Raw genomic sequence first — 12,364 nt, 5'->3', positions numbered from 1 at the left:
GCTATGATTCAAGCAGCTGTGGTACATCATCAGCCTTCTGAATGTCAGCTTCCCCATCTGCCACATGGGAGTAACCGTCTCCTTTCACAGACACTACCTTCACACTTGGGGCGAACGAGTTGCAGGACATTTTCGTGTTACTTCATCCCATTTCACACAGTACAAGAATCTCTGCACAGAGTCCTAAGAAACCGATCATTTTGTTTAAACGGTTAATCAGCAGTGGTAACCGTTTAACTGAGGCACCTGCATTGTATTGGGTAGTCGGTACTCAAACTCCTGTCTGTTTTTGAGAGCTACTCTGATGTTTAAACATAACCCACTGTTGTTCCTGCTTGTCCGCCTTCTGCAGTAGATAGTTCCTGTTTAGGATGAGCACTGTATGAGATCAGTTACATGTTTATTTCCTCTGATTACCCTAGATCCAAGACTCGAGACACTAAGGTATTGATAGAAGATACAGACGACGAAGCTAACACTTGAATTCTCTGAAGTCTCGATTTACATCCTTGGTTTCCTACTCTACAATTCTTCCCTTGACCAACGCAACCTCCAGCACCTTTTTCCAGCTGAGAACAGGAGAAAACAGAACACGTTCCCGGGCTCTTCAGATCGGGTCCTATGGACTCGAGCAAGCTCACTGTGTTTCTTTTCTTTTCTTCTGGTTTAATCTTCATTTTCTATTTTTAAAACAAAAACTTCATTTTGCCAATCAGAGGATGTTTTAAGGAACAAAAACCTAATATCTTATGGATTGTTTACAATCACAAAGACACAGATGCCCATCAGGATGAGGAACAGGCATTGGAAGGAGGCCTCTGATGGACGGCATGGACATAACTCAGCTTCTGCCTAGCCCGGTTTTGACTGTTTGAAACCGGACACTGGTTTTTAAATTTTCTGTCAGTTTCTGTGGAGAGTTTCCCTTCCTTCCTAGCCAGCATAGAGCCACTGGCAGCACTTGCAGGGAAAGTGCAGCTTGGAGCAGCACCCTCCTCCACGAAGCTACTTTTTAATTTGACGTGGGTTTTCTCATTTGGGGAGGGTTTTGGGTGGGTGGGGAATATGATGTATTCGTTACATATGGTCTTCTCATTATTTATGAAACTTAACCATAAGTGAATGATACTACTCCTATGAAGGGAGGCAGGAGGAACTAAGGGTAGATGGTATTTGGGAGGGTCAAGCCCACATACCTTTTCCAGGAAACAGTTTGTACCAGTTTGTACTTTTCCTCTTTCGTTTTAACTTTAAGCCAAAGTTTTATTGCTAAATTTTAAGTTGCTGCTCTAGAGTCCCAAGTGTCACTGTCATGACCTGGCATCCACTTGCTTCCCACTGGTAGACATTCAGAGCAAAGGCTCGGATACTTGTGTCTTTAGGAACAGGTGCAGGATACACTCGCCCATTTACCAGTCCCAATAATGAAGTTCTGCCATCTGCTTCTGCATGTAGGAGAAGCGAGTCTGAGTTCTCCTGGCTGAATGGAAAGGCAGGCCTAATTTCAGACTCTTGAGACCCTTATTAAATAATTCCCCTTCTTGTCTCATCTACTTTACCCAGAATTTGATCAAACTAAAAGTCTTTGGTGGGGGCTGTACTTTTGAGCATGTAGAACAAATCCTTTATCCTTCAAATTACATGGACAGAGAAGACCTTGGCAGCCATTTTTAAGGCCAGCAGTATTAAAAAGTGAATGTTGGATTTTATGACCTCCCATGATAGAACCCTTTTTAATTTGGGGCCTCTAAACCTGGCCATACTTTTAAAACTATATTTCTTAGAAATTTCAGGCTATAAATATACATTTTTATTTCTTTATCTCATCCCATCTTCCTAAATTCTCTAGAGAAACCTAAAAACATACATTTGACTTTCTTGAAGTGGTTGGTATCAAATTTACTATTCTTCAGGACTAGGGGTATAGATCATTGGTAGCAATTGGTATAGATCATTGGTAGCAGTGATTGCGTAGCATTCTTGAGACCTTGGGTTTTCTCTCAGCATGGATGGGGAGGAGAACCACTCTTTAATAAAATTAATATAAATACTAGGAAAAGGTAAGGTCAGCTTTAGTGCCCCCACCCCTGGGATCTAGGAGAGCCGTCAGAATCCATTCACTTATTCCTTTTCACATTAACTTGAAACAGAGAACTAATGACTAGGAAGACGGCCATCAACACTTGCTTTGTTTTAAAAGTTGGCTGCTGCCCTTTAACCTCCCTTTTGTCATGAGCCCTGCCTGTGCATCATAACCGTCCCTCATTAAAGTTACTGCACTACTAAAATTCCACCTATTAACTCATCACCTTCCTTCTAGAAAGGGTTTCTTTCATTTTTATTCTGACAGAGTTCAATTTTTTTTCTTCTTTCAGAAATGAGATTTTAACACATACATTCATATCCCCGCAAGTACATACAGTGTTGTAGGTTCTCTTGCTTTTTGTTATGCCAAGCATGTCCCTTGCCCCAAAACTAAAGAAGAAACATTTATTTTTAAAAAACAAATTTTAAATAAATTGTATACTTTATAATAATCAGTGGTAACAATTTAGAGACCCTTTGTAAATTAAAGGTTGCATTATTTCTATTTAGAATTTTTTTTTCCTAACCTAGGTTTTTATACTTTAAAGCAGGTGATCGATCTCACTGGTCTCTGAGGTAACATCAGCAAGTACTAAGACTCTATAGAAAAGTCCAGTGACTTAGGATTTCTTGTACAATAAAGTCAGTGGTACTGTGTATCCGGAGCCAAGTGAATTGGCAGCTTCTTTCTCTGGTAGTCAGTCTGTGTGTGACATGCAGAAACTCACACAGTTGACTTCCACCGTTCTAACTCCTTGATGTTTTCACGTCAGTCACATCAGTTAACATGTGGCCAGCTTGGTCTTTCTCCACCTGTTAGGATCCAGGCCCTAATCAGTAGTATTTCTTTCATAAATAATGCAGAGATAGAGTGTATTCATTTTTGGCGTTTGTCCTGTTGCCTACTCAAAGTAAGGCTTACATGCTCTCCAGCTTACCACGGCAGATGCCCAGTACTTTCTTACACACTCCGGCTTCATTTCCCTGACTCTAAAGAGATTACTTTATCCAACGAATTTGGGAAACCAAGCGTGCATTTCAGTTTTTCCTTTCAAAAGGCAATGTGCTTTTTTCTCTCCTTGATTCCATCTGGCCTAAGCACTGTCGGCAGTGTGTCCTGCTAATGTTCAGTTGCATAATCCTGTACCCTGAAACTCCTGATGGAAATCTTAGAAGTGAATCCACACCACAGTCATGTTACAGACTAGTCCTTAATTTTAGTTTTGTTTGAAAAGGACTCCATTTTTAACAGTGCTTAAAATACTCCCAAAAGGAATGCAATAGAGAATAAAGTCTGTTTTCCATTTTATACAATGTAGGAAGCAAAGGAGTACAAAGAGAGCTATTAGCGGTTTGTTCTTAACAAATGAATGCCTATTGCAGAAGCTGCCATGGCGTGACAATGGATCGTTGATAATGTCCTCTCGTACAGAGACAAAGGCATGATCAGAGATGAAGTCATCCGATAGTCACGTGTGTCATGTTGGCTTTTCGTCTCCAGCACCCTATTATTAGAAGACTTCGTAGGTTCGGGGACACAGTGTGAAAGAATGCCAGTAACTCAGCAAGAATCTGGACGAACTCTTAGAGCAGGCCCGACTTCCTAGCCACGACTCCCAGCATTCCGAATGAGAGCACTCAGTTCACAGGTGGTGTCTTCCCAACATGGCTCCCTAGTTTCCCAATAGATGGACCTAGCGCAAGGCAAGAGTGGAACTGAGCCACACAGATGCACCTTAGCACTGAGTTGGAGATAACAGAGAGGACTTGGGCCTTGGCAGCAGGAACAGGGCACTAGGTAAATCACATGACCTTTCCGTCCCTCTGTGCCTCCATTTCCTCTCACTGCATCATTTAAGAATAGTTTTTATACCTGAATTCAATTTTCTGAGGAGTAACTACAGAGATTTCTTATTCTAAGGAAAGAATTTAGAAATAACACTGTCTCTGACATTATAGTAAACCCCTGGGATTCTCTGAAGTGATGATACTATTTCATCGATATGTTTTAGGTTGTCATTCTTTTACTAGTCTAATAAAATTTGCCTCCCTCTTAATAGATACATCTTACTATGAACAGTGTACTCTGGTTTCTAAAATTAAGGTAACTTAGACTAAAAGTTGATCATGTAGAATCTTGATCTCCCTCGACTACAGAAACCGTACTTTACTCTAATAAACCAGTGTCATTATTGACCAGGTGAAAATCGAAATTTAGATTGAATTTTGAAAACGGTGATCTGTTTTCTACTTGGTCTATTGGTTTTTGCTGGTCATTCGCTTCAACATGGATTTCTGCGGTTCTGCTATCAGTCACGATATTAAATCCTAAAGCTCCCAACCTGCCTATTTCAAGTTTATACAGAACATGTGGTTGTGTGGGACAGAGCTGGTTCTGTTATAGCATCCATTTGTGGCGTGGCGTGTGACAAATCAGCCATGTAGCCCGCATTAACCACACTCTATTCAATGAATAGTAGCGAAAAGCAAAAGCATCTCCTTAGATTTGAGAGAGCTGAAGTCAGACAGTACAAACATTTTCCTGATGGAGAAGAGGTACTGATGGGTGTGGCCCCTGATGCCTTTTTCACACACTTTCAAAGCCGATACTGAGCTGCCCCCGGAAGCAACTTTCAGAATGTATTTTCTTATGGTGGATGAGGAAGTGAGGGGGACAAGATGAGTTTTCCCTGAAGTGGGGAGAATCCTATCAATTTACAACTGAATGTGTTTCCTTGTAGCAGACCTTTGGTTTATTTTATTAAACCAATGCCAGCTTCAGTTTTGTTTTGTTTTGTTTTGTTTTTGTATGGTGCCATCCACCCAGGAGGACAATCAAATGACCTGTTGTTTGCCTTGGATTTGGTGTCTATTGATTCTCATCTTGTATACCTCTGAACTTAATTTCTACTTGGCGCCTATCCATGTGAGCCACCACGAGTCAGAGGGCAGCTAGCAGCACTGCTGGACAGCTGTGGACCTGTGAGAAAGGGCAGGGTCCTGCCTCCCTGTTTCAAACACTATTCCTGAAGTTCTTGCCTACACTTCTCCCAACATCCTTAGCAAGACTAGTGTGCTCTGGACAGGGAGAAGGAGTTTTTATGACATTGTTATTGTTTGAACTGTTAAGGTAAAATTGTAAACCACTCCTGTTTCATCTGCAAAAAGAACAAAACCCTTGAAGCTTTATTCCATTGTGAAGACTGGGTCAGCACAGGAGCTTGTGCCAGTGAAGAGTAGGACGGAATAGGGTGAAACTTGTTTTTCTTTCAAGTCCTCTCTCTACTGTGTCACACACACACACCCCTCCACCCCGCCACACCGTGTTGGTCAGATGATGCTGTCCTGTGACTTCCTGAGCTATAGTTGTCAAGAGTAACTATGGATTGTGATTAGTCCTCTGTGGGTGACTCTTGCCCCATTTGCTCCCTTGCTTTCTTCCCTACTCTCCACTCTGGTGAATGGAAAAGGTGACGTCAAAGAATCAATGCTTGCTTGGACTCACGTCGTATCTGTGACTATGCTATTAGCTGTCTCCTTTTTCCTTCTTCTATGGGTAGAATTCTTATGACCTGTGGAGTTCCCTTCTGGATAAGTAGGTTAAATGCACAATGTGGTACTGTTCTATAGTTTCTAGATGGTTAATGTGCTTATGTGTTTTTAAAAGAAAATAAGTGATTGGTTTCAAAACACTGGCCTTTTTCGTTATTATAAGCTCTGTTTTCCAGTAGTTTGCTGACTTGTGTCTGGGGAGTGCTTTGTGTCACTGTGTGCCTTTCTCTCTGGGGGGTCTTGGATTCTTGATCATTATTCCCCTTAGTACTAATAAGTATATGGGCCCAGCACAAACAGCTTACAATGGTGAATTAGAAAAGCAGAATTTGTCAAATTCAAAAACAATTTTTTAAAAAGGCAGGCATAGTCGTCTATGCCTATAATCTCCAGCACTTGGAGGCTAAGGCAGGAGAATTGCTATGAGTTTGAGGCAGTCCCTGGCTGAATAGTGAGTTCCAGGCCACCTGGACGAGAGAAAGAGAGAGAGAGAGAGAGAGAGAGAGAGAGAGAGAGAGAGAGAGAGAGAGAGAGAGACCCTGCCCCCAAAACTCAAATAATCTTAAATAATCTTAAATGGCTTCTTTTTTCAAGGTATGGCTCTAAAACAATGGAATTGATCCAGCAAGTTTTATCTTTTCTTACACAAATTAAATGAGATGCTCTGTGTAACTGCATGCTGGACAGCAACACCCTTGTTGCCTCACAGCTCATGCCCAAGGTGGGGAACGCAGCTCTTCCTGCTGGGTCCTGGGTAGAGTAGCACTGATGTCTGACTAGGGGAAGTTAGGAAACTCACTGGCCCTGAGATGAAAAGAGGGAAACGGTCTACTGACCGAGCGGTAGAGCCGTCACCTTCATGTTGTTGCTCCCTCTCCTTCTGTTTCTCTGCAGGCTGAGAACTATATGGTGATGGGGTTTCCTAGCTAGCGGGCTAGGCTGGAAGTGGCATGAGCCATCAGAGCCACCCTTTCCTGTAGCCCAGCATTTGTTTGCCTGTGGCCTTCATGCTTGCCAAGTACACAGCACTGCAGTTACATGTGAGCCAGTGGGCAGTTTTAATTTTAATTAAGACCCAGAGCAGATAAATCTGTAATCCTACATAATCCCAGAAGCCCAGTGGCTCTTCTTACCAGCACATCCAAAATCCTTGGACTTTCAGCATCTGTATCTTTCTGATTATTTTTTAATTAAACCTTTTTCAAAGGTTATGAAAATATTAGTTTATCCTTTCTGATTTCCCACTTTCCCCCTTAAAGGCATTGTTTAGTTCTTATATTTTTAAAGATTTACACATTTATTGAGTCCCTGCTATGTACTCAGTCAACATTACTTGGCTTTCACTGAAGTTGGTTTTGTTAACTTTATGAACCTGAGATGGTAAAAGTTACTTTTATGAAACCATTAGCAAAATGATCAAGACTCCTGGGTGTTTGCACTGGAATAAGCTGGATTTTCTCTCCCAAATCACAGGGGCTCTTCAATCTGTCTGGGGCAATCATTAAAGCCTATCCTGGGTACTTTTCATCCCTTAAAAAACAAAGTGTGGAACAGAACAAGATGGCAGTCAAGATGCTCCAATTACCATCTCCCTACAGACATTGCAAGTTCAGGCACCAAAAACACTACACTCTGGACAGCTAAGGAAATCCAGTCAGAGACCACAGTGCTTGGTTTTAGCATGACAATGAAAAGACAGGCTAAAAGCCCCACGGTGGTGCATGACTTTAATCCCAGGACTTGGGAGGCAGAGGCAGATGGATCTCTGTGAGTTCAAGGCCAGCCTGGTCTACAGAGTGAGTTCCAGGACTGGCTCCAAAAACTACACAGAGAAACCCTGTCTTGAAAAAACAAAAAAGAAAGAAAGGAAAGAAAGATAAAATATGCCCTTGCCACCACACCCTCTTCTACTTCGGGCAGCCCAGCAGAGGCATTTTCCACTTTACTGAAAGGAGCCCTCCTCAGTTAATTCCCATTAAGTCGAGGCCTTTGACTCGAAACCCAGATCCAGGCTTATCATGGTAAAATCCAATGATAACATGACTTACTGTGAGCCTCAGGCTAAGTGCAGTGTAGTGTGCTTCAAGTACCTATTTACTGAAGCCAGGGTAAGCACAAGACATCTCTCTGGAACTTGCAGATGAAACCCCATTCCCAGGCCTGCCTATGCACGGAGCCTTAGGAAGAGCTTCAGTGCCAAGAGAATACATATAACCCCAGTATGCTGGCCTAATATTGCAGCTAGCATCACCTGTGGCTAGTTGCAGGAATCTTGGGCCACAAGTCCCCAGCAATAGGCAATCTATAGCTGTGTGGCTCTTGGTCCTGCCCCAGTGTTGTGTTGGTCTTGAATGGGCTAGTTATTCAGATTACATTTAGTACCGATAGTGGCCATGGTTATGACACAGGAATGGAACTGGGGTTAGTTCATCTGCGGTGAGTCTGCATGTAGTTACATAGAATCCCATCGTGGTAACTATGGGAAAAGTATGCAGGCGTCCTCCAACCCCAGAGGGAAGTTTAAGAAGACAGACTGCTGTTGTTTAATAGTCTTCTGGTTCTTTCTCAGCAACACACCAAGAGTAAATGTATCTGGGATAAACCGGCACAGACCATCCTCTATAGTGAAACAACTCGTACACTAACAACAGACTCCCTGCAAATCAGGACCTAGCATCAACCAGCCAGTGTGGAAATGGTGACTGTAACCAGCTTAGGAAATCAGGAAATACACGCATAGACAAAGCCAGATGAAGAACCGTGGAATGAATAACTTGTAAATACCTACTCCTTCAGTGTGCAGATGACCCAGGAAGAGCTTGAGGAAAGCATGACCTCACCTCATCAAGTCCAGAAACTGACGTGAAAATAACCACTAAAAGAAGCTTGAGCGTGTATAGCCACTGTGGGAGGATACTCAAAGAGGTGAAGAAAACACAAATCTTTCCATACTCAGAGAATATAACCACAGATGGAAGAACCTTAAAAATAAAATACTTGGGAAAATTAAAAACAATAGAAAGAAGCAACAGTAGGAAGGATCAAACAGAAGAGAGACTCCAGGCTTTAAAATGGTGATGTAAGAATATACAGTTGGGAGAGAGAAAGTTTACAGGGTCTTTGTGACAGCATTAAGAGAAAATATTTGGATTGCTGGCAGAAGAGGCATGGAAAGTTTATCGAAAGAAATAACACAAAAGTCCCCTGAGCCTAGAAAATGGCACATCTGCATAAAGGAAAGTCAAGATCTCTAGTCAGTTTAACTAGATCCTGAATCTAGACCAAGCTAAAAAAAAAAAAAAAAGAATTAAGTTCTAAAGGGAAAGAAGGAAGAGAAAGGTCTCAAGACTGCACGAAAAAAAACACACCAGCGTGCCTCAGTTCTCCAGCTGGCGGTCATTGGACAGGCTAAAGAGAATGGCATTGGAGTCCTGGAAGGACTGCAGGGAGAGTAAAATGCTCAACCAAGATTACTGTATCCGGGAAAGCTTTCGTGTAGAAAGACGGGAGAAACAGATGTGGAGTGCTCAGCAAGACCTGTGCTGTAGGAAAAGTCAGCCAGCTATGATGGCTGGTTCCCCGATCAGGAAGACCTGTGCTGTAGGAAATGTTAGTCAGCTATGATGGCTGGTCCCCCTGATCAGCAAGACCTGTGCTGTAGGAAAAGTCAGCCAGCTATGATGGCTGGTCCCCCGATCAGGAAGACCTGTGCTGTAGGAAAAGTCAGCCAGCTATGATGGCTGGTCCCCCTGATCAGGAAGACCTGTGCTGTAAGAAGAGTTAGTCAGCTATGATGGCTGGCCCCCATGATCAGTAGGGAGGAATGGAGGTGGAGAGCTTATTTGTGTATTTTGTGCTTCCATCTTTATGGCAATGTTAAATTTTTATTTCCAAAAGGTAATCTCTACATATGTTTTTGTAGGACTTATAATAAACAGAAAGCACACCACTAAATTACTTAACCGCTCTAGGAGACGAAGAAAGCAAGCAAATGTGAGGGAGTTACCAGTAGGGAAGAGATGCTCCAACACAGACTAGGTGAGCACCCCCACTTTCAGCAATGGGCCAGTCGTACAGACACAAAGCCAACAAGCGTCAGAGTAAAATTGTATCCCAGATCAAATGGAGCTTGCAGACACCCACAGAACATTCTGTCCAACAACTGCAGGCTATGTGTTAGTGCATGGAACATATGTCAGAGCACCTAACATCGTCTACGATAGATCGATAGATCGGGAGAAAGTGATGAAGGATCTAGCTGTCTGTACATAGCAAGAGAAAAGGCCTAGGCCTGCAGTGAAAACTGTTACTCACACAGGTTGCAGTGCAAACAGAGGTTGGAGTGCAGCAAGGTGAGGGCAGAAGGTAGATAAGCTGGGTGTGAAATGATGGAGTTGCACACATGGGAGGGACAGAGATCTGCAGGGCTGGCAAGCCAGCTGCCCTCCACCCTGAAGCCCTTGAGGGACATAAGACATCATTATTCTCTTTCTCCCTCTCCCTCTTTTTTTAAAATTTAATTGCATTTTATGTGAATGAGGGTTGTGCCTATATGTATGCATGTGCACCATGTGTGTGCCAGGTGCCCACAGAGGTCAGCAAAGGACATTGGATCCTCTGGGACTGGAGTTACAGATAGTTGTGAGCTGCCATGGGTGCTGGGTCTTCTGCAATAACAACAAGTGTTCTTAGTCACCGAGCCATCTCCCCACCCCTGCTTTCATGCACTCTTGCATCTAATGCAGTTTGTAGCATACGGAACTGTTAAATACAAGGTAACCAAAACAGACGGCAGCAACTGTGATAGAGTGAACTCCCGTGTAAGAACAAAGAAGAATCTACTTAACACCCAGAAAGCCACCTGTGAGGTCATCACTGGCAACACAAGCTGGGGCTAAAACTCCAGGACAGTCAAGTTCAAGGTCAGCAGCTAGCAAAGCACAAGTCAGAGGTGGGTGTATCGACCACCCCTAGCTGGGTGGGCAGTGCACAAACAGTGTGTGATCTACCTTCAGCCAGGGCAGACAGACAAAGAGCATAACCCTCCATGGTCTTGGCTCATGGTTGCCCAGAGAGCTAATTGTTGTGGGATATTTTGGTTATGTTCTGACACTCCTGAGATTGCCCAATAAAGTAATACCTTGAATTGGGGCAGAACCAGTGACTAGCTGACCAGAATTGGAAATGGAGAAGCCAGCAATTTGAATAGAGAAGAGGCCCAGGAAGGAAAGGGCAGGGACTAAAGTTTGAGCTTGCTTCGTTCTGGGACGAAGGAAGAGATGTATCACTTGTAGTGTCCTCACCCAAACAGCAAGGTGTGCTAGCTGCTCTCCAGCCTCTCTGAGCTAGCAGGTTTCCACCCCAGCCTTTGATTTCTGTGTCTAATGATAAATAGACCAATTTAGACTTAACCATGGGACCGGAAGCCGGGTCATGGGGCTTCAGACAATAATTAAAATATCAGTAGATTCATGAGCAACCACTAAGCTGACAGAAAAACATCAACTATCCAATGTCTTAGCAATGACCTCAGCCTTGGAAATGCCAGACAAGGAGTTCAAACTTTCTTCTACTGAAAACCCTTCTCTAGGAGTTTACCACCTGTCTCCTCAGCTTTTCACTTTTCCGTAATTCTTGATAAAGCTGACTCCCACTCAGTGTCTGCATCGTTAATCTTTATTGATGTGAGACAATGAACTCAGAGCCATTGTCCCAGGCAGTTTCTAGGGACTGTGAACGCCCATCACCCTAGCTCCTTGGATCATGAACAACTAAGTCAGTGGTTCTCAGCCTTCCTGATGTGGCAGCCCTTGAATACAGTTCCCCATGCTGTGCTGACTCCGACCATAAAATTATTTCTTTACTACTTCATAACTGTAATTTTGCTACTGTTAGAAGTTGTAGCCCGGCGGTGGTGGCGCACATCTTTAATCCCAGCACTCAGGAGGCAGAAGCAGGAAGATCTCTGTGAGTTCGAGGCCAGTCTGGTCTACAGAGCTAGTTCCAGGACCTCTAGGACTGTTACACAGAGAAACCCAGTCTCTAAAAACAAAACAAAAGCAAACAAACAAGAAGAAGTTGTAATGTAAATATCTGTGTTTTCTGATGCTCTTAGGCCACCCCTGTGAAAGCATCACTCAACCCCATTCCCACCCCAGGGATTGCAACCCACAGGTTGAGAACCACTAAAGTAAGCTATGGACAGTCCTATTGAACTCTAACTCTGCACCCATAGTTCATAAAAACAATTCTCGATTTTAAAACAAATTATCAACTATCTTTTTTTGATGACAACATAATACCCCTGACAAAAGCAAGGCATGGCAGTACATGTTTGTAATCCCAGACACTCTGGAGAGTGAAATGGGGATTGTGAGTTTGAGGTCAGCTGGGACACATAACAATACCTGGTCTCAAAACATAAACACTCAGAAATCAGAAATAAAAACTTGGGAAATGACACCAAATACATAGAAATGACATGACCTACTTTTGAATAACCCGTGAGCCAAGGAAATGAACAAAGGGATTTAATGCGTCTTTAAACAGAAATGGAGACATAGCACGCTCGAGTCTATGGACTACACCCAGAGCAGTGCTGATGGACATTTACAGCCACCAGTGCCTTGAGATGCGGTGACAGGTCTTGTGGGATCTTTGTACTTTAAATGTAGACAAGGTACCAACCATAGCAATCCATTCTTGCAGCTCCAGCAGGGAGAATGCA

At 43.1% G+C, this 12,364-nt stretch overlaps 1 protein-coding gene across 1 annotated transcript in view; it reads left to right on the top strand.

Annotated features, from left to right (window-relative positions):
- Xpr1 (xenotropic and polytropic retrovirus receptor 1) overlaps nt 1–5,775 on the top strand; it is a 145,029-nt gene extending 139,254 nt beyond the window's left edge. The window contains exon 15 of the mRNA XM_075988290.1: nt 423–5,775. Coding sequence (XP_075844405.1) covers nt 423–483 — 61 coding nt within the window. The 3' untranslated portion in view covers nt 484–5,775. The remainder of the gene's footprint in view (nt 1–422) is intronic.
- Nucleotides 5,776–12,364: the final 6,589 nt, after the last annotated feature.

The sequence above is a fragment of the Microtus pennsylvanicus genome, chromosome 10, assembly GCF_037038515.1.
Source record: "Microtus pennsylvanicus isolate mMicPen1 chromosome 10, mMicPen1.hap1, whole genome shotgun sequence".
Taxonomy (NCBI): domain Eukaryota; kingdom Metazoa; phylum Chordata; class Mammalia; order Rodentia; family Cricetidae; genus Microtus; species Microtus pennsylvanicus.
The sequence above is the reverse complement of the archived record's forward strand: the minus strand, read 5'-3'. Positions and strand labels throughout refer to the sequence as shown.